Source organism: Hyperolius riggenbachi, chromosome 11 (assembly GCF_040937935.1).
Source record: "Hyperolius riggenbachi isolate aHypRig1 chromosome 11, aHypRig1.pri, whole genome shotgun sequence".
NCBI classification, from domain to species: domain Eukaryota; kingdom Metazoa; phylum Chordata; class Amphibia; order Anura; family Hyperoliidae; genus Hyperolius; species Hyperolius riggenbachi.
In genome coordinates, this window is record NC_090656.1 from 53,449,345 (window position 1) to 53,470,513 (window position 21,169).

The 21,169-nt window shown below is 46.8% G+C and overlaps 1 protein-coding gene across 1 annotated transcript in view; it reads right to left on the reverse strand.

Moving 5' to 3' along the window:
• CDH16 (cadherin 16) overlaps positions 1–21,169 on the reverse strand; it is a 62,734-nt gene that overhangs the window by 17,482 nt on the left and 24,083 nt on the right. Inside the window, exons 2-5 of the mRNA XM_068259762.1 lie at positions 19,081–19,137; positions 16,642–16,722; positions 11,406–11,546; positions 6,592–6,709 (exon numbers count right to left, since the gene is read on the reverse strand). Coding sequence (XP_068115863.1) covers positions 6,592–6,709; positions 11,406–11,546; positions 16,642–16,722; positions 19,081–19,137 — 397 coding nt within the window. The remainder of the gene's footprint in view (positions 1–6,591; positions 6,710–11,405; positions 11,547–16,641; positions 16,723–19,080; positions 19,138–21,169) is intronic.

Below are 21,169 nucleotides of genomic sequence, written 5' to 3' on the forward strand. Positions count from 1 at the left end.
TAAATAGTAGAAATCTGACATTATCAACAGGTTTTGGACTAGCCCATCTCCTCATGGGGAATTCTCAGCATGGCCTCTATTTTTTATAAAGACACTCCTTAAAGAGAACCTGTACTGTGTAAAAATATTTAAAATAAACACATAAGGTAACTTCAAATGAACATTACATAGTTACCTTGCCATCAGCTCCTTTTAAAAGCTCACCATTTTCATCTGATAATTATCCCTTCCAGTTCTGACAATATTTTGTCAGATCTGAAATATATCAGTTGCTGTCAATAAAATATCAGTTGCTGTCAGTTATAGCTGAGAGGAAAACTGATGTACCAGTTAATGTCCATGTTTCCCTATGGCTCAAGTGGGTGATGTTACAGTTTAACTGTGTGCTGACCAGAAAGCTGTTATGGGTAATGCCCATTTTCAAAATGGAGGACGGAAAATTCCCTTGATCACAGTGAACAAACAGGGCGCGGGACAGGAGAAAGACACTGAGGAGTAGACTACATGGAAGGTAAGTATGACTTGTGTATGCTTATTTTGACTTTTAATTTTCAGTTCAGGTTTTCTTTAAAAAAGGATTTATACAAAAATGCTGGCCAGCCTCCCTGCTCACCGTACACTTTTGTGGCAGTTGGACAGAGCAGCTGCCATTCACTAAGTGCTTTTGAAAAGTCCCAGTAGTCCCAGTTAGGGATGGTCGGAAATGCCAATTTCTGATTCCGCGGTAAATCCGCATCCCGCCATTTCCAATTACCGATTCCGCTTTCCGGTACCAATTTCCGCATTCCAATGCGGAATTTCCGCCGGAAATCGCGGAAATTCCGCCCGACTTTAACATCGATTTTCTCAAAAACTATAAGTTCTTTTTAAAACTTTTTTTTTGCATCTTGTTCACAAGATTCAGTTTAATAAACCCTGAAAATTTGGTGTTTCTAGGACTTACGGGGCCTTGCTATTAACCACTAAAGTCGGCGGATTTTTACTGTAATATAAATGCAGAAAATAGGCAGATGCAGATTTTCTGCATTTTACTTTACAGTAAAAATCCGCCGACTTTAGCGGTTAATAGCAAAGCCTCCTTAAGTCCTAGAAATACCAAATTTTCAGGGTTTATTAAACTGAATCTTGTGAACAAGATGCAAAAAGAAGTTTTCAAAAAGACTTTATAGTTTTTGAGAAAATCGATGTTAAAGTCGGGCAGAATTTCCGCGATTTCCGTCAGAAATTTCCGCAATTTCCGACGGAAATCCGCCTAACACACTTGCATTACCGATTTCCGCATTCCGATGCGGAAATGTAAATTCCGATCGGAATTTCGTAAATTGCATTTCCGTGGAATCCGAATGAGTATCCCTAGTCCCAGTATAGTAATATAGTAAGTGCGGGGCCGGTTCTAGACTTTTTGCCACAAACTTGTGAGGATGCACCCCCCCCCCCCGATAGGTAGTATAATTGCCCCAGTATAGGCAGCCTGGAGGGGGTAGCAGCCAGGGATGGGGGGGGCAGCAGGCACAGTGGTTGGAAGGGGTGTCGGACCCCTCACCTCTGTCCCCCGGTCTGCGCTCCCCCTCCAGCTATTAGCGCTGTGTACAAGTGTCCAGCAGCGAGGGGGGAAGCGATGACTCACCTCCTTGACGTTCCAGCGCTGCGTTCCACCTCTCGTCACTCCCTGCAATGCCGCCCACTGTACTTCCGCAAGTATTGCATTGCAGGAAGTGACAAGTGGTAGGACGCAAAGCTGGAACGTAAGCAGGTGAGTCATCGCTTCCCCGCCCGCTGCCTGATACTTGTACACTGCACTAATAGCTGGAGGGGGAGCGCAGACTGGGGGGACCCGGGTGAGGGAGGGGGGAGTCCAAGCCCCCTTGCCACCACTGTGCCCACTGCCCCCCTTCCTAGCTGCTACCCCCTCCAGCGCTGCATCGCCCCCACGGCCAGACGTGCGTCACCCTCCCACTTCCACCGCCTGAGGAACCTGCCTCACCCTGCCTCATGGTCGGCCCGGGGCAGGGTAGGTGGAATATGGTTCTAAACGTAAAATGCTCATTTAAAATGTTACAGTTCATTAACTGCCAGCAAGTTAAAGGTTCTTAGTTTTTTTACTGCTGATTGCAAGTTCTTTCCTGTTAATCATTGACACATCCTGGCCATAGATAGTAATCGCTGGTGCTTAGAGAACAGTATTAAATTTGCTTTCGTTTTTTTAGATTACCTCCTCTGTAGACTGCTGGTTCTACTCATTGGCCTCAATTCACTAACCTAACTCCTGTCTTTAATAACTCTTCTGAGCTGTTTTACAGTTATCACCATGGTGATAGAATTGTGATAACTGTAAAACAGCTCAGAAGAGTTATTAAAGACAGGAGTTAAGGTTAGTGAATTGAGGCCATTGTCTTTGGGGTCCCTCTTGTTCCCCATCCCTGATCCTGTAAGTATTCGACTGTATTCCTCCCTCAAATACTTTTCTGGAAGTTCCCCCGAGCGAAACACAGTGATTCCAGAACTGTGCAGGCACGAGTTCCGAACCGCACATGCACAGCGCAAGTACCGTAGTTTTCAGACAATAAGACACTTTTTCTTTTTGGGGAGAAAAAGTACTTGCGTCTTATAGTCCAAATACAGGGAGTACCCAAGTTACGAATGCCCACTGCTATGAACCGCCAACACGCCACAATGTCGGGGACTCCCTGTACTGTCCGTGTGCCCTGCACTCCTCTGTAGAAAGCAATTAGCTGCTATCACTCACCTCATCCTGCATGCTCGCAATGATCAGCTGTTGTCCTCTTCCATGTCTCTGGTGTCGTCCTCTGTGGCCCTGTGGCCCTGGTGTCCTGCACCGCTCTCGCTCTGCAAATATAATTTGCAGCGGTAGCCACAGGTATCACTCACCTCATCCTGCAATCTGATTTTGTCTCTAACTCCTTCCCTCTAGTGTCTGCACTTCCTGGTCACGTAATTACAGACACAACTGGCACTAGGGGAAGGAGTGAAAAACCTACCGTCGCTAATTACTTTTGCAGAGCGGAACAGGACATCGGGGACACGGAAGACGACACCATTGACAAGAAAGGGGACAGCAGCGGATCACTGTGGGCACCCAAGATGAGGTAAGTGATAGTGTCTGCCGCTAAGTACTTTCTACAGGGGATATGGAATGGACAGGAGGCAGACATGGAGGGAGACAGGAGGCAGACACAGAGGGGGACAGGAGGGAGACATGGAGGCAGACAGGAAGCAGACATGGAGAGGACAGGAGGCAGACACAGAGGGGGACAGGAGGGAGACATGGAGGGAGACAGGAAGTAGACATGGAGAGGACAGGAGGCAGACACAAAGGGGGACAGGAGGGGGAGACATGGAGGGAGAAAGGAAACAGACACGGAGGGGACAGAAGGCAGACACAGAGGGGGGCAGGAGGAAGATATGGAGGGAGACAGGAAGCAGACATGGAGTGAGTTAGGAGGCAGACATGGAGGGAGACAGGAAGCACATACGGAGGGGGACAGGAAGCAGACATGGAGAGGAAAGGAGGCAGACACAGAGGGGGACAGGAGGAACACATGGAGGCAGACAGGAAGCAGACATGGAGAGGACAGGAGGCAGCCACAGAGGGGGACAGGAGGGAGACATGGAAGCAGACATGGAGAGGACAGGAGGCAGACACAGAGGGGGACAGGAGGGAGACATGGAGGCAGACATGGAGAGGACAGGAGGCAGACACAGAGGGGGACAGGAGGGAGACATGGAGGCAGACATAGAGAGGACAGGAGGCAGACACAGAGGGGGACAGGAGGGAGACATGGAGGCAGACATGGAGAGGACAGAAGGCAGACACAGAGGGGGACAGGAGGGAGACATGGAGGGAGACAGGAAGCAGACATGGAGGGGACAGAAGGCAGACACAGAGGGGGACAGGAGGAAGATATGGAGGGAGACAGGAAGCAGACATGGAGGGAGATAGGAGGCAGACACAGACGGGGACAGAAGGAAGACATGGCGGGGCAATGGAGGCAGACATGGAGGGGGACAGGAAGCAGACACGGAGGGGGACAGGAGGCAGACACGGAGGGGGACAGGAGGCAGACACGGAGGGGTGACAGGAGGCAGACATGGAGGGGTGACAGGAGGCAGACATGGAGGGGTGACAGGAGGCAGACACGGAGGGGTGACAGGAGGCAGACACGGAGGGGGACAGGGGGCAAACACAGAGGACTGCATAGATCAGATTTCAGCAGCTCACTGAACTGCCCTCAGCCAATCAGTGAGGAGCAGCAATGTGGGAGGGGTGATGACATGCTTCCTCCTCATTGGCAATGGCAAAAATAGAGCCAGGTTGACTAAGATAAGACAGCAGAAACGTTTCTGAATAGATTGGAGTGCTTGCAATGCAGGGTAAGGTTGCACGTTGCATAATAAACACAGAGCAGTGGGTAAATGGAATTTGATTTTGTGGCTGACAATCCCTCTTTAAAGTATTTTAACAACAGTGGAAGTTAAAGGACTACTATTGCAAAAATTTTAAAATTTCAAATAGATTTCTTTCAGAGTAAAATGAGCCACAAATTACTTTTTTCTTATGTTGCTGTCACTTACAGTAGGTAGTAGAAATCTGACAGAACCGTCAGGTTTTGGAGTAGCCCATTTCCTGATGGGGGATTCTCAGGGCTTTGTTTACTTTCAAAAGCATTTGGTGAATGACAATTGCTCTGTCCAACTGCCAAAAAAAAAGTGTGCAGCGAGCAGGGAAGCTGGCCAGCATCATTGAATAAATCCTTTTCAGGGAGCGTCTTTATAAAGAATGAAAGCCTTACTGAGAATCACCCATGAAGAGATGGACTAGTTCAAAACCTGTCAGTCCTGTTAGATTTACTGTAAGTGACAGCAACACAGGAGAAAAGTAATTTATGGCTCATTTTATTCTGGAAGAACCATACTTCTTATTTGTATGTTTACAAGTATTTTATATTTTACTTTTTTTGGTGATATATTCTAATAACAAAACAATGCAGCATGAGAAGTCTTATATCAGGAGCCGCTCTGTAATCCCCAATTCTAGAAGAACATAAACATTTGGCTGGGGAGGGCTCTGGGCTTGGCATAGCTTATGTCTTCCATGGAAACAGTAAACTGTGACTATCGGCTTGTGATAAGAGCAGCCGGCTGGAGAGATTAGCAGGCTATAATGGGCCTGTATCTCTCTTCTGACATTTTAGTGGCCGGGCGGTGGGGTGTGGGATACGCTGCAGTGACATCTCTCTCAACCCGCCGCTGCCACACTTCCACAAGAGGATTGGGAACAATCGCTCACATGCTTGGCTTTATTTTCTGACTTTATTTCCATCTCCAAAATAATGTCATCTAAAGAGAGTCACTTAAAGAGGCCCTGTAGTGCAGATAGTTAAATGCAGTAAATTATTCAGGATGCCCACTTTTTTGGTCATTTTTCTTGTTTCAGCACCGGAAACACTTCCTACATCTATATGGTTGGGAACGGAGCCACCCACGGACTAATGGTGGAGTGTGCCAGCCAGGATGCTATATTGCTAAAAACTCTACTGGAGATGCGGTGCTATAGGTTAGGGGAAGACCTGGGGGAGAGGGTGAAAGCCAGCTTGGGATTTTTTTTGCAGGGGGGCCCGGGGATTTCTAGTTACGCCCCTGTGCTTTATAAAGACATTCCCTGAAAATGATTGACACAAAGATGCTGGCCAGCCTCCCTAATCGTTACACACTATTTTGGCAGTTGGACGGAGCAACTGCCATTCACTAAGTGCTTTTAAAAATAAACAAAACCCTGAGAACCCCACTATGTGAAGATGGACTAGTACAAAATCTGTCAGTAATGTCAGATTTCTACTACTTACTGTAAGTGACGGCAACATAGGAGACAAGTAATTTATGGCTCATTTTACTCTAGGAGAAATGTACTTCTTATTTGTATGTGTTTTACATTTTAAGATTTTCGCAACTGTTCCTCTTTGAAGTGTACCTCTTTCTTATCTCAAAAAGTTGGGAGGTATGGAAAACCTTGCCATAAAAAGGACGTTTTCTCCACTTAGAGGGCATTTGGTCACCCTGCACATGGGCTAGGGTTGATTTGGTTGTCTGAATTTCAGCTCATCACTATTGTCCAGTCAGGGCCGAATTTACCATAAGGCACTCCCCTTCCCTAGCGCTTCCCTCATTCCCTATGCAGAGTCCTGAGCAGAGCGTAAATGAGAGTTTAGTCACCTGGCTCTCGGCATTCCACTGACAAGATCTCCCTTCAGTCGGGGCACCACTAGCTGGCTACCTAATGCTAAGGGACACCTGTAGCTACCTATGACTGGTAAGGAAGAAGTCACAGCTGGGTCAGCCAGCACATTTGCGGTGCAGTTGCGGGAGGTTGAGGGTGAAGTTTAGGGTGCCAGGACATCTGTGCTATAGGCTCCTGTGATGTTAATCCTGGCCTGTGTCCAGTAGTGGACAGTCATTTCATTCTTGGGCAATGAATCGGCTGTATGAACCTTTACTCCACAATCATTAGCCATCCGACCTACATTTGGTACAAGTGACAGGTTAGCTTTAGTAAGTAAAGATTTGTAACGTGACCTGCACGGCTCCCTCTGCTGACAATTCCGTGAAACGTCCTTTTGCTGAAGATTGGCGCATTGTCATTTTCATCCACCACTTCAATATTTACTGTCACCGTCTCCTGACCCCCAGTCACCTGTGTGCCAACAAGAGAACATGGTTACCTGCCTGCAAGCCACAGGACTCCACAGCATCCATGAGTAACCAGCCATAGTGTATATAAACCACACATTTGCCACCCCTCTGCATTTATTCACGTCACAGATCAATCATTCCTCAAAAACGAATGGCCAATGAGATACAAATGATTCTGGGTTCAGGGTAGTTTTGAGTAAATATAGGCAGTTTGAAAATGGACAAATCAAATAGCATAGTGGCCGCATTTGATTGGTCCATTTCCAAGGTGCATGAATTTTCTTAAAATTACCATAAAAATTTGCATTGGCTCAATAATTTGCACCTTGATGACCATCTCCATACATTACGTCCTTTCAAAGGTGCCAGAAAATCACTTTTAGGCTAAGTTTCCACCGTAGTGTTACATTTTCATGCCCAAATTGATTAAGATTTTTCTGATTGGTGAAAATTTGCATGTAAATTTGTACGCGTTTTATGCGAATTTTTGTACGTGAAAATTTGCATTAGTCATATTTAACATAATCTGCCTAGTAACAGCTTAGTCATGACTGCTGACAATTTCCTCTAACCATGCTTTTAATGAAAATGTGTGCTGCTATGCGATGCCATTGCAAAGCATTAATATATGTGAATCGCAGCCGATCCGTGTAAAATATCCGAAAGAATAAAGAAAGACCTGTTTTGTTTTTTTTTCTATTACGAATGCTTATGAAAATTCGCTTTGAGTGGAAACGACTCCATTCACTACCATTTGTTGCTAAACTAATGAGAATTTTCTAAGCAAAAAAAGAAAACGCACAAGTGGAAACCTAGCCTAATACTCTTCCAGATGTGAACATCAGAGGAGAATCTACAGAGGTGCAGGTATGGCATGGGCCATGGGCACCGTTTCCTGATGCTGCTCTGTAGCATCCTTGGCATTCTCCATACAGATTCTAGTTTTTATCTGGTGTACACAGTGCTGGGCCGAAATTACGCATTAGCGTAATTACGCATCGTAATTCACTACAAATGCACCGTAAGCGTTACGTGTAAGGTTACGGTATTACGCGTAATTAATTACGCGTAGACCGTGGGTTACGTTTTACGTGTAACAAATTACGCGTAAGACAGTAAACTCCCATTGAAATTACACAGTCTGCCGTAATCGCGTAATATTACGCTCCCGTATAATATAAAAAAGCCGCCGACTTTAAGGGTTAATAGCAAAGCCCCCTTAAGTGCTAAGAGCCTCAAATTTGGAGAATATATTAAGGAGATCAGAAGGAATAAGAGGAAAAATTTTTTTTTCAAAAAGACTTTATAGTTTTTGAGAAAATCGATGTTAAAGTTTCAAAGGAAAAATAGATACATTTAAAAACCCGCCGAGTTTAACGGTTAATAGCAAAGCCTGCTTAAAATTTAGAAACACCAAATTTACAGGGTATATTAAGGGGATCAGTGGGAATAAGAGGAAAAAAATTTTTTTCAAAAAGACCTTATAGTTTTTGAGAAAATCGATTTTTAAGTTTCAAGGGCAAAAATGTCTTTTAAATGCGGAAAATGTCAGTTTTTTTTGCACAGGTAACAATAGTGTTTTATTTTCATAGATTCCCCCAAGTGGGAAGAGTTTTACTTACTTCGTTCTGAGTGTGGGAGATATTAAAAAAAAAACGACGTTGGGTCCCCCCTCCCAGACCTCTTTAACCCCTTGTCCCCCATGCAGACTGGGATAGCCAGAATGCGGAGCACCGGCCGCGTGGGGCTCCGCACCCTGACTATACCAGCCCGCATGGTCCATGGATTGGGGGGTCTCGGAAGGGGAGGGGCAGCCAAGCTTTCCCCTCCCCCTCCGAGCCCTTGTCCAATCCAAGGACAAGGGGCTCTTCTCCACCTCCGATGGGCGGTGGAGGTGGAGGCCGCGATTTCCTGGGGGGGAGGTTCATGGTGGCATCTGGGAGTCCCCTTTAAAAAGGGGTCCCCCAGATGCCCACCCCCCCCTCCCAGGAGAAATGAGTATAGAGGTACTTGTACCCCTTACCCATTTCCTTTAAGAGTTAAAAGTAAATAAACACACAGACACTTTGAAAAAGTATTTTAATTGAACAAAAAACATAACCACGAAAAAAGTCCTTTAATATTCTTAATTAACCATTAATACTTACCTGTCCCTTTAAAAGCCAGTTCCCACGCAATATCCTCGGAAATATACTAATCAGTTACAATGTAACAAAGTTATTACAATGTAACAACTTTGTTACTTTGTAACACCACCGCACCCGACGTCACTCGCCGCCACCGCCGCGTCTGCGCTGACCCGACAGAGCTCTGAGCTATATAGCTCAGAGCTCCCTAAGCATCTTTGTATTTGGGCTCCAAGGAGCCCCATTGGTCCTTAGCAGACCAATGGGGTTCCTTTAAATCAGAAGGTACATAGTACAAATAAAGTACAAATACAAAGATGCTAAGAGAGCTCTGAGCTATATAGCTCAGAGCTCTGTCGGGTCAGTGCAGGACGCTAAGTCCCCGCCGCCTCCCGCTGTCAGCCCCGCCCACATCTGTCACCCACATGTCACCCACATGTGGGTGACATGTGGGTGACATGTGGAAGAGGCGGGGAGGACAGCGGGAGGCGGCGGGGACTTAGCGTCCCGCACGGACCCGACAGAGCTCTGAGCTATATCAGAGCTCTCTTAGCATCTTTGTATTTGGGCTCCAAGGAGCCCCATTGGTCCTTAGCAGACCAATGGGGTTCCTTCTGATTTAAAGGAACCCCATTGGTCTGCTAAGGACCAATGGGGCTCCTTGGAGCCCAAATACAAAGATGCTTAGGGAGCTCTGAGCTATATAGCTCAGAGCTCTGTCGGGTCAGCGCAGACGCGGCGGTGGCGGCGAGTGACGTCGGGTGCGGTGGTGTTACAAAGTAACAAAGTTGTTACATTGTAATAACTTTGTTACATTGTAACTGATTAGTATATTTCCGAGGATATTGCGTGGGAACTGGCTTTTAAAGGGACAGGTAAGTATTAATGGTTAATTAAGAATATTAAAGGACTTTTTTCGTGGTTATGTTTTTTGTTCAATTAAAATACTTTTTCAAAGTGTCTGTGTGTTTATTTACTTTTAACTCTTAAAGGAAATGGGTAAGGGGTACAAGTACCTCTATACTCATTTCTCCTGGGAGGGGGGGTGGGCATCTGGGGGACCCCTTTTTAAAGGGGACTCCCAGATGCCACCATGAACCTCCCCCCCAGGAAATCGCGGCCTCCACCTCCACCGCCCATCGGAGGTGGAGAAGAGCCCCTTGTCCTTGGATTGGACAAGGGCTCGGAGGGGGAGGGGAAAGCTTGGCTGCCCCTCCCCTTCCGAGACCCCCCAATCCATGGACCATGCGGGCTGGTATAGTCAGGGTGCGGAGCCCCACGCGGCCGGTGCTCCGCATTCTGGCTATCCCAGTCTGCATGGGGGACAAGGGGTTAAAGAGGTCTGGGAGGGGGGACCCCACGTCGTTTTTTTTTTAAATATTTCCCACACTCAGAACGAAGTAAGTAAAACTCTTCCCACTTGGGGGAATCTATGAAAATAAAACACTATTGTTACCTGTGCAAAAAAACCTGACATTTTCCGCATTTAAAAGACATTTTTGCCCTTGAAACTTAAAAATCGATTTTCTCAAAAACTATAAGGTCTTTTTGAAAAAAAATTTTTTCCTCTTATTCCCACTGATCCCCTTAATATACCCTGTAAATTTGGTGTTTCTAAATTTTAAGCAGGCTTTGCTATTAACCGTTAAAGTCGGCGGGTTTTTAAATGTATCTATTTTTCCTTTGAAACTTTAACATCGATTTTCTCAAAAACTATAAGGTCTTTTTGAAAAAAAAAATTTCCCTCTTATTCCTTCTGATCTCCTTAATATATTCTCCAAATTTGAGGCTCTTAGCACTTAAGGGGGCTTTGCTATTAACCCTTAAAGTCGGCGGCTACCTAACATTGATCCATGCGTCAACTTTTCCGCTTGGCAGCATGACCTTACGCATTAATTGCTAGTAGGAATTTACGCGTAAGCCTATAACGTAACAACTTGAATTACGGTATTCTTACGCGTAATTGCGTAAGGGCAATGCGTAATTACAGACATGTACCGAAATTGAATGTCTATGCCGTAAGCGTAATTTCGTAATGCGTAATAGCGTAAAATTACGCGTAATGATCCGTAAGCGTAGCTTTTTCCATTACGATCAGCACTGGGTGTACATTCTGCTGCATGGGAAATCTTTCGGGGAGGACAAGCTGCTTTACTGTTACTTGTGGGATATGTATAGGCTAACCTATTGTGATAGGCCATGCTTCACTTTAACTTAGACACAACCAATTCAACCAAGAGAACACGTTAAAATACCCCTCCGCCCCCTGAGGACAAATGTTAATGTTTACCGTAGTCGCTGTTTTCCCTAGATATGCCCCTGGTGAACATACTGCCCACAAGTTCATATGCTTAGGTTCACAAGCCTTCATTGTAACGGACCTCAATATCCCAATGCAATTTATACGTATGTAACGTGCATTAATGAGCATGTTACCATAGCAATCTTCATGCTATAAAAAGTAACATGCATGTTGTAACGTGTAAAAGATATGTATTTCGCTTTACAGTGCGGACGTAGTGTGAAGCTAGCCTAAGTGTCCCTGCAGAACTCATATGCCAGTTACATTACCGTTACGGTGTAAGAAGTCCTCTTTTCTCTATCGAAAGGTTGAAGAATGCGCAGAAAGCCTGTCTTTGGATCCAGATCAAATATTCCATCCTCGTCTCCAGCCAACTTTGCGTCCTCCCAGCCATCTGCTGAAAGTTCTATCTAGAAGGGAATTTACTGTAAGGTTAACTGAGAGAACATGTTTGGCAAAGTACACAAACAAGCATACTAGCGGGCATTCAATGAGCAGGAGGGGCGGGCGGCCTATTCCTGACCGTATAGTATTAGCACATGCTCAAGCCTTCCACTGTCACTGAAAATAAACCCAATGTGGGGACAATCTCTATCCAGCAAGCTTAGCGGACAGCTTCAGCCAAGCAGTGTAAGGCTTAATCCATGGCCCTTGGCCAGTGACATCTAATAGGGTTTGTCAGTAAATGTTCCCCTAACAGCTGCAAATGCCACCTATTGTTTCACTCCAAGTAAGCAGGTCCAGCAAAAGCCAGATGGCACTCAGAACTGTAGCCGTTCCAGCTTCAAATGTTTGGGGTGGGGGCACAAAGGTTGGTTGATAGGGCTCATTTGGGTGATCAAAATTGATGCTTGTATGGTGACCTTTAGATATTCTTTTTGACTGACAATTTTAGAACATACAATCTGAAAGAGGTAGAGAGATTTTTTTGCAAATATAAGTGTCACCCAGATACATCCATTACAAGGAATCTTGCAAGGATTGTAAGGTATTTATGGCAAATAGATAAGACCCTTGTTTTACTTAATTCCTATATGGACTCAGGCTGACATAGATAGTTTTTTACAGACCCTATCCTGTTCACTGTATGCTGCTGGAACCTGGAAACAGTTAACTGTTTGATATTGAGAGGGGTGGGGGGGCACTCGGGGGGGGGGGGGGGGGGTTGGGCACAGTGATTCGGGGGGGGGGGGGGGAGTGCCCCAGCATGGCCCAGTGTAGTGCCGCCCATGTGAAGGATGGTCAATGAGGCTAATAATCCCATCTTGGTTGCAAGTTTCATGCAAAGTTTATGTAGCTTGAAATTGGGCCAGTCAAAATGGACAGGAAGAGCATTTGATTGGTCCAGTTCCAAGCTGCACAAATCTGCATTGCATCTGCATATAAGCTGTAATTATTAGCATGTCAGTGACCTCTGCTATTCAAAACCCAACTCTCCAAGCATGGAACCAGAGCCAGTTCTAGATAAAGCACTGAACAAAGGTCAACACAGAGGCCCCTTCCCCCCCTGCCCCAGAGAGCAGAATTACGTGGCCTTGTTCCACCCACCTGCCTAGATAGCAGCCTTAGGAAGCCTTGGACCCCCTGCCCCCTATTAGTACAATTAGGTGACACTTCGGCCACTGGCCAGTGGCCACTACTTTACCATTTCATACATGTAATGTCCCTTAACCAGTGGCATAGCAATAAGGGGTGCAGAGGTTGCGACCTCCGCCTAAAGGGCGGAGCCTAAAGACGTGGACTACAGCTGGTCAATGGATGTTACACGCTTATATTTTATGGGATAATGTGAGTACACGTCTGGTGCTTGATTGGATACAGGCATAGTGGAGAAGGTATAACCCATGTGGATGATTGAGAAGATATACTAAGCCTGGATCCTATCAAACATTAGAGCTGACCTATAATATGCAGCAATGATCACGGTGGAGGAAGCTGGGATTTTAAGGAGTTTAATCACTGGTGATAAAGCGCATGTGCTGTCTGTGAATTGGTAGTCAGTGTAGAGGGTGAGGAGCTTTGGATTTTGAGAGTGTGGCGGGTTCACACTGGAGTTCAATCACATATGGTGGTGTCAAATATTTACAGAGTCACGCTATGTTGTATTTTTGTTTTTTCTATGTATAACGGAGGATAAAGACACAGGAAGTTGGAGGCTGGGGGACACTTATTGAAAGTGCAGTATCCGTGGAATTGATCTGTAACTGATTTCTTCACTGGATCGGGTGTAATCCACCATTGTCTTGTATTGTTAATTGTTGTATTGTTTATATTGTATTGTTAAACTTTATATTCCTTCGTACAGTGCCACAGAAGAAGCTGGTGTTATATAACCCAATCATGATAAAATAATTGCAATAGCTGATATAACTGACTTTTATTCAGGGCATCCTAGAGCCCCCCTTTAAAGGACAACTGAAGCAAGAGTGATATGGAGGCTGCCATAATTATTTCCTTTTAAGCAATACCAGTTGCCTGTCTATCCTGCTGATCCTCTGCCTCTAATACTTTTAGCCATAGACCCTGAACAAGCATGCAGCAGATCAGGTGTTTCTGACATTATTGTCAGATCTGACAGGATTAGCTGCATGCTTGTTTCTGGTGCGATTTAGGCACTACTGCAGCCAAATAGACCAGCAGGCAACTGGTATTGTTAGAGAGGAAATAAATATGTCAGCCTCATATTCGTCTCACTTTGATTGTCCTTTAATCCATTTCTTACTGAACTAAGGGCGTTAGACGATTTCCCTGCTTTATTGTCCCGCCTGTTCTTAGGCGCCGTCATCAGTGCATTAACTTTATAGCCGAGCTCAATGTGGAAATTTACAGCTTTGTTCATAAGAAGTAAGCGTGGCGAACCGCCAAGCGCTAAAAGAGAAGCGGCGGCCTTGTGTCCAAGGTGAAACTGTGCAGGATCCATGTCTATGCAAGCGTTGCCTCTCCCCCTTCACTGACACACGTCTGCCTCGTGTGATCACTAACTCTTTTATTCCCGCGGTGAATAATTTGCGGGAGGTCAAGTTGCCCCGGTATCACGTGTCTTTTCTGCTTCGCCTTCCATGCTAATTCCCTTTCAATGCTTGCTGAAAGGGACTGCAGTGTGCTGGCCAAGACCTCCTGCTGTCATAGCAAACATCATGGCTGGCTGATACGGACGTCTCACGTGGCACAACTGATTGGACCAATCCAGGTCTGGGGAAATTGGAATTTGGTGATTGGTCGATGCACTCCCCGCTAAAACCATTCCAAGAAGGGTCCTCTTCTTAAAGGGGTCTCCCAGCTGCCACCATGAACCCCCTCCCTCCCCCCCCCCCCCCCCAGTGAGTTGTCATCCCAACTTCCTTCTGGGGCAGTGGTGGTGGGGAAGATTCCTTTGTGCATGGATTGGACAAGGGCTCCGGGGGGAGGGGAAGGCTTGGCCGCCTCTCCCCCCGAGCCCTCCATACCATGGGCCATGCGGGCTGGTATAGCTCAGGGTTGTGGGCTGGCATAGCCCAGTTGGCCGGGGCTCCACATTCTGGCTATCCCAGCCTGCATGGGAGACAAGGGGTTACAGAGGCTCGGGAGGGGGGACCCCATGTAATTTTTTTTTAAATTTCCCACACTCAGAACAAAAAATACAATTAAAAAAAAGAAAAAAAAAAATATATATATATTGTTCCCCACTATCTTTTTAACATATCCTGCAAATGTGGTGTTGCTAGGATGTAAGGGGCCTTTGCTATTAACTGCTAAAGTCAGTGGGAATTGTTCCCCTAAGAACTGTCATTTACCGCATTTAAATGTATATTTTTTTCCTTTGAAATTTTAAAATAGATTTTCTCAAAATGTAGAAGGTCTTTTTTTTTTTATTTCTCTTGCTCCCACTTTTCTTTTTAACATAACCTGCAAATTTGATGTTTCTGGCATGTAAGGGGGCTTTGCTATTAACCACTAAAGCCGGCGGGTTTTGGCGGTTTAATAACGAAGGTGATCACGGCTAATTCTGTGATCACGATCCGGATTTGGACCACAATCACGAGTGCATTCGGATCCGAATTCGGGATTGAGAGGCAATCAAGAATTCCGATCACGATACCGGATAGTGAAAAAATGCTGGTGAATCACGGCAATGCCGTGATCACGAAGTCGTAGGGAAGCAGCATTGTTGCTGATGAATCCCATGCATTATAAAGGATGGAAGTCACAACTACATCAGGAAGAACCGCATTGGAACGCAACTGCCATGCCTTGCAACGACAGTTGTGTTTACTGCAGTAGGGTCTTTGGGTAGAAAGCAATGAACTCGCCCATCACTTAGGGCAGTCCAGAAATTCCGGACCTCTTACCGACATATCAGGGTAAATTTGAGACTGGCATTTGCACACTGCATCATTTCTCGGCTGATGCTGCCTTGGCTGAGAACCATCTAAGCTAAGCAACTTGTGGGTGACATCACGGCAGGTTCTAGCTACAATGGGCCCCTGGGCCAAAAGTAACTTTGGGAGGCCCCCTGATGCCCCCCCCCCCCCCCACTTTCCAATCAAATCACCCCAGGACCCCTGAGCTGGCTTCCAGGCCTGATCCAATCCCCCCTTCACACAATATCATTAGGTGTCCATCATATGTCCCCTTTTGGGGTTTCCATTAATCACTTCCTTCTTGTAATCACACAGCAACCCCACTGTCATGGGTCACCATAGGTGGAGGGGAGGACAAGCATCTTGGTGGATACCTTGGGGGGCCCACAGGCTCTGGGGCCCTGGGGAAATTGCCCTTTGCCTCTATAAAAGCGCCAGCCCTGGGTGTCATTGCCCTCTTGTAAATCTTTCAAGTATCCCTTGTTGTATAAATGGTTTTATGTTATAGAAGAAATTAAATGAAAACCAAGATTGTGAATTGTATTGATATGTCTTGCAGTGAGCACTTCTGTACAGCGGGGTTTGAACCACAGAACAGCGTTCTTCACCGATGAAGAAAGTATGAGGAGCTATGAAGCTGCCTTACCTGGTACCAGGGGAAGCTGCCTTACCTTGGCCAGGTATCAGGGGAAGCAGCATAACCTTGAGCAGGTACCAGGGGAAGCTGCTTTACCTTGGCCAGGAACCAGAGGAAGCTGCTTTACCTTGGCCAGGTACCAGGGGAAGCTGCCTTACCTTGGCCAGGTACCAGGGGAAGCTGCCTTACCTTGGCCAGGTACCAGGGGAAGCTGCCTTACCTTGGCTAGGTACCGGTTGGCTGACTTACCTTGGCCAGGTACCAGGGAAAGCTGACTTACCTTGGCCTGGTACCAGGGGAAGCTGACTTACCTTGGCCAGGTACCAGGGGAAGCTGACTTACTTTGGCCAGGTACCAGGGGAAGCTGCCTTACTTTGGCCAGGTACCAGGGGAAGCTGCCTCACCTTGGCCAGGTACCAGGGGAAGCTGTCTTACTTTGGCCAGGTACCAGGGGAAGCTTCCTTACCTTGGCCAGGTACCAGGGGAAGCTGCCTTACCTTGGCCAGGTAGAAGGGGAAGCTGCCTTACCTTGGCCAGGTACCAGGGGAAAGGACCCTTGAAGTTTTCGTGGACCTGAATCACTTCCCCAGGGGCTGAAGATGTTGTTACCTGTGACAAACAGAGACTTCTATTAGCTTAATCTTGACTTTTATTCTAGGAACATGAAGAGGCAGCACAGATGAACAGTTGAATTTACTATATATCTGCACAGTTTAAAGGGTAGCTAAAGCAAATGTAATGTGGGCAGTTTAACTTAGCTGAAGCTTCTTCCAGCCCCCTGTAGTCCTCCCGATTCCCCACCGTCATTCTGTTCTTCTCCCTTCAGTGGCTATGCCCCACTGAAAGCTGGCCAACTAGGGCAGTCTCGGACGATTGTGCAAACATGGCTCCAGCTGCGGGCCTCCTCAATCATGCTCCCACCCATGGGAGCGATCAGCGCATGCACAGTTGAAATGTTTATGAACTGCGTCAGTGCAGAATGCTCCCGCCCATTGGCGTGCGATCGAGGAGGCATGTGGCCCAGCTTACGGAGGAGCACAGCGGCTGAATGGATCAGAGCAGCGGGGGGGCCATGAGGACTACAGAGGACTTGAAGAAGACCCAAGTGAAGTTGGCCACCTTTATTTTACTTTAGATGCCCTTTAAGCCCATCCCCAGTGTCGGACTGGGAGGTGGAAAAACTCAGGAAATCCACCTGCTGGCCAAGCAGTAATAACCCTGTGTTATCACTCCTATTAGAACCCTGCAGCAAGTCTCCACTATGGGCAGCAACACCTGATTACTGCTGCTTGGCCAGCAAGTGAATTTCCTCAGCATTCCAGCTCCCAGTCTGACACTGCCCATCCCTAGGCAGAAACAAAAACAGATGAAATGTTCACATGTTGCGGTGAACTTTGGTAAATGTTTTTGTTTTTTCTACAAAATTCAGTGTAATCATTTCATCAGGCCTAAGACTTTCCCTAAAGTCTTAGGGCCATTTCAGACCTTAAACCAGAGTTAGAGGTGAGTCAAGCCTGATGCACTGCATCGCGCTGTCAAAAACAGCCTATAGCGCTGTGTTCCCTGTCTGGCCATGGCCAAGCAAAGCAAGTAAAAATACCGCACCGCCTCCATGTGAAAGGGGCTTGAATAGTTGCCTGGTCCAGACCTCTGACACCAATAACTAACATCTGGATATTCTACAGTGGTGTCAGATTTAAGAATATTTCTAATTAATGGCTTAAATACTGCCTGGTGATACAAGGGGTGGAGACCTGAAAGGGGGTGTTTTCAACAAAAAAAAAAAAACAAAAAAAAAAACTCTGAATGCCACAAAAAAACGATGGCATTCAAGCAGGAAACAGGAAATTTGGGCGCCTGCGGTAAATTAATGGACAATTTGGGCCACCATTAGCACTAATGTTAGTTAGGTGCCTGGCAAAATTAACATTAATATTATCGTTTGTCATTTTTATTGTTTACGTGATCATTTAACGCAATTTGGAAACAGGAAATGTTGGTACCAGAGGTGCCCAATAAATAGCAGGTGCTGGGGCAATGCATAGTGGGTAGCCCCAGGCACACTATATGTCGGGTGTAACTCACACCCAAATTTCCACACATCTTCCATTTTTGCTCTGTATTAGCCGAGTGGGGGGGGGGGGGGGGGGGCATTAAGGTCAGGTGTTAGAAAGGGGGATTGTACTGGGGGAGATGGTTAAGCTTAGGCCACAGTAAGGGGGCTTGCACCAAGGGTGCAGTTAAGGTTAGACACCATGAAGGGGGTTTGCACCGGAAGGGAGGAATGGTTAAGGTTAGGGGGTTTGTGCTGGGAGGGTAGAGTTAGGCGTCAGGAAGGGGGTTTGTGCTGGGAGGGTAGGGTTAGGCGTCAGGAAGGGGGTTTGTGCTGGGAGGGTAGGGCTAGGCTTCAAGAAGGGGGTTTGTGCTGGGAGGGTAGGGTCAGGCGTCAGTAAGGGGGTTTGCCCAGGTGGGGCAATTTAGGTTAGGCATTAAAAAGGGGGTTTGCACATGGGGGGGGGCAGTTAAGGTAAGACATCAGGAAGGGGGTTTGCGCACATTGGGGGGAGGGGCAGCTAAGGTTAGGCTTCAGGAAGGTGGTTTTGCCCAGTGTGATTTAAGTTAGGCAGCAGAAAGGTGGTTTGCACAGGGGGGGGGGGGGGGGGGGGGCGGGGGGGGGGGGGGGGGGGGGCTAAGGTTAGGCAAGGTCAGGAAGTGGGGTTTTCAGGTTAGGCATCAGGGGATTGTTAGGGTTAGGCATTTCGGGGAGGGCTCTGTGTGAGAGTAGGGTTAGGTTTAGCTGTAGTAAAATATCAGTGATAATAGTTACCGATATTTTACTACTGAAAATTTACACTCTAAAATAGTCGAATATCTGTGAATGCTTCCGCTATTCTATCGCTATATCCCGGCTCCCAAATTTCCTGGCGCTTTTATTTAATGTATGCATCAAAGCATTATATACAATACCGGAACTGAGGCACAAAAGATGGCGATGAGGTATATAGATGACATCTTCACAGAACTCTGCAAATAGAACATAGAAACAATGTATAGCTAATACAATCCAAATACAGATCTTATTTAGCAATTTGTCTGACAGAGGACCTGAGGTCAATTATGCATGATTATTAAAGGACAACTGAACTGAGAGGGATATGGGGGCGGACATATTTATTCATTTTAAACAATACCAGTTGCCTGACGTGCTGCTGATCTCTGGCTGCAGTAGGGTCCGAATCACACACCAGGAACAAGCATGCAGCAAATCGTCCTCTTAACTGTCCGTGAATGAGCACAGCCACACTGCGCAAGTGCAGAACGCCTCAAGCCTGCGCAGTAGCACAGAGTCGCTCGGATTTGCCTTTTTCCGCTAGCCTAACTTATTGGTATTTATTAGCACTATATTATAGGCTGATTGAATTACATTGGGTTCCTGTTGTACAGTACCAATGATGTAAATTTTGTTTATATGCTAAATGCATTACTAGATTATAACAAGTATCTAATAAACTGATTATTGTTTTTTATATCACTAAATAGTATTTTACTTATACTGGTGATGGTCACCCTGTTCTGTCTGTCGGAGCACTGGGTGGCTGCGGGAAACCTCTGGGTGGCTGCGGGAAACCTCTGGGTGGCTGCAGAAGACTTCTGGGTGGCTGCAGGAGACCTCTGGGTGGCTGGGGGAGACCTCTGCAGGAGACCTCTGGGTGGCTGCGGCCTGCGGGAGACCTCTGGGTGGCTGCAGGAGACCTCTGCAGGAGACCTCTGGGTGGCTGGGGGAGACCTCTGCAGGAGACCTCTGGGTGGCTGCGGCCTGCGGGAGACCTCTGGGTGGCTGCAGGAGACCTCTGCAGGAGACCTCTGGGTGGCTGCGGCCTGCGGGAGACCTCTGGGTGGCTGCAGGAGACCTCTGCAGGAGACCTCTAGCTGGCTGCATAAGACCTCTAGCTGGCTGCAGGTGACCTCTGGGTGGCTGCGGAAGACCTCTGGGTGGCTGCGGGAGACCTCTGGGTGGCTGCGGAAGACCTCTGGGTGGCTGCGGGAGACCTCTGGGTGGCTGCGGGAGACCTCTGGGGGGCTGCGGGAGACCTCTGGGGGGCTGCGGGAGACCTGGGTGGCTGCGGGAGACCTCTAGCTGGCTGCGGAAGACGTCTGGGTGGCTGCCGGAGACCTCTGGGGGGCTGCGGGAGACCTCTGGGTGGCTGCGGGAGACCTCTGGGGGGCTGCGGGAGACCTCTGGGTGGCTGCGGGAGACATCTGGGGGGCTGCGGGAGACCTCTGGGTGGCTGCGGGAGACATCTGGGGGGCTGCGGGAGACCTCTGGGGGGCTGCGGGAGACCTGCTTGGATCAGAGGTGCATCATCGGCTAATGCTGAGACTAGCGTTTTGGAGATTTGACTTTATATTGTGGAATAGCAGAGTTGTTATTTGGAAGCGTTTGTACCAACTTTTTACAAGTCTAGGATTAGGCACAAAGTTAAAGAGGAACCGTAACAACATAAAGTAGAATGCAGTAAATTATTCAGAATACCCACTTTTACCTTAAATATCCTGGTTTTAGCATAATAAATACTTCCAATAACTATAGATTGCTGTATATTGGTATGTAGCCCCGCCCTCCCACTGAGATTTAGCCTAGGCTGTTTAATATGTGGAATCCTCTCTCCCCAGAGCATTCTGGGAGACCATAGATCTTTTTACTGGCTTTAGGACTCTTAGTTAAGGAATATTAATTATTATTTTATTTATATAGCGCCAACATCTTCTGTAGCGTGTAGCGCTGTACAAAACAAATAATGGGGAACAAATATACCTAAGAAATTCAAGACACTTTACAGTCATGACGTTCAATAGTAGAAATACAAATATATACATAGTTAATATGTAGTTTGAGATATCTCTAAAGTTGGTACATGTGCATATGTTAAATTACAGCAGTATGAGAAACACTAGGAGGAGGTCCCTGCCCTTACCAGCTTACAATCTACATGTCCCCACCGGTGACACATTTCAGTATGTAAATTAGGAGGAGGAAAGATATTACAATTGGCAA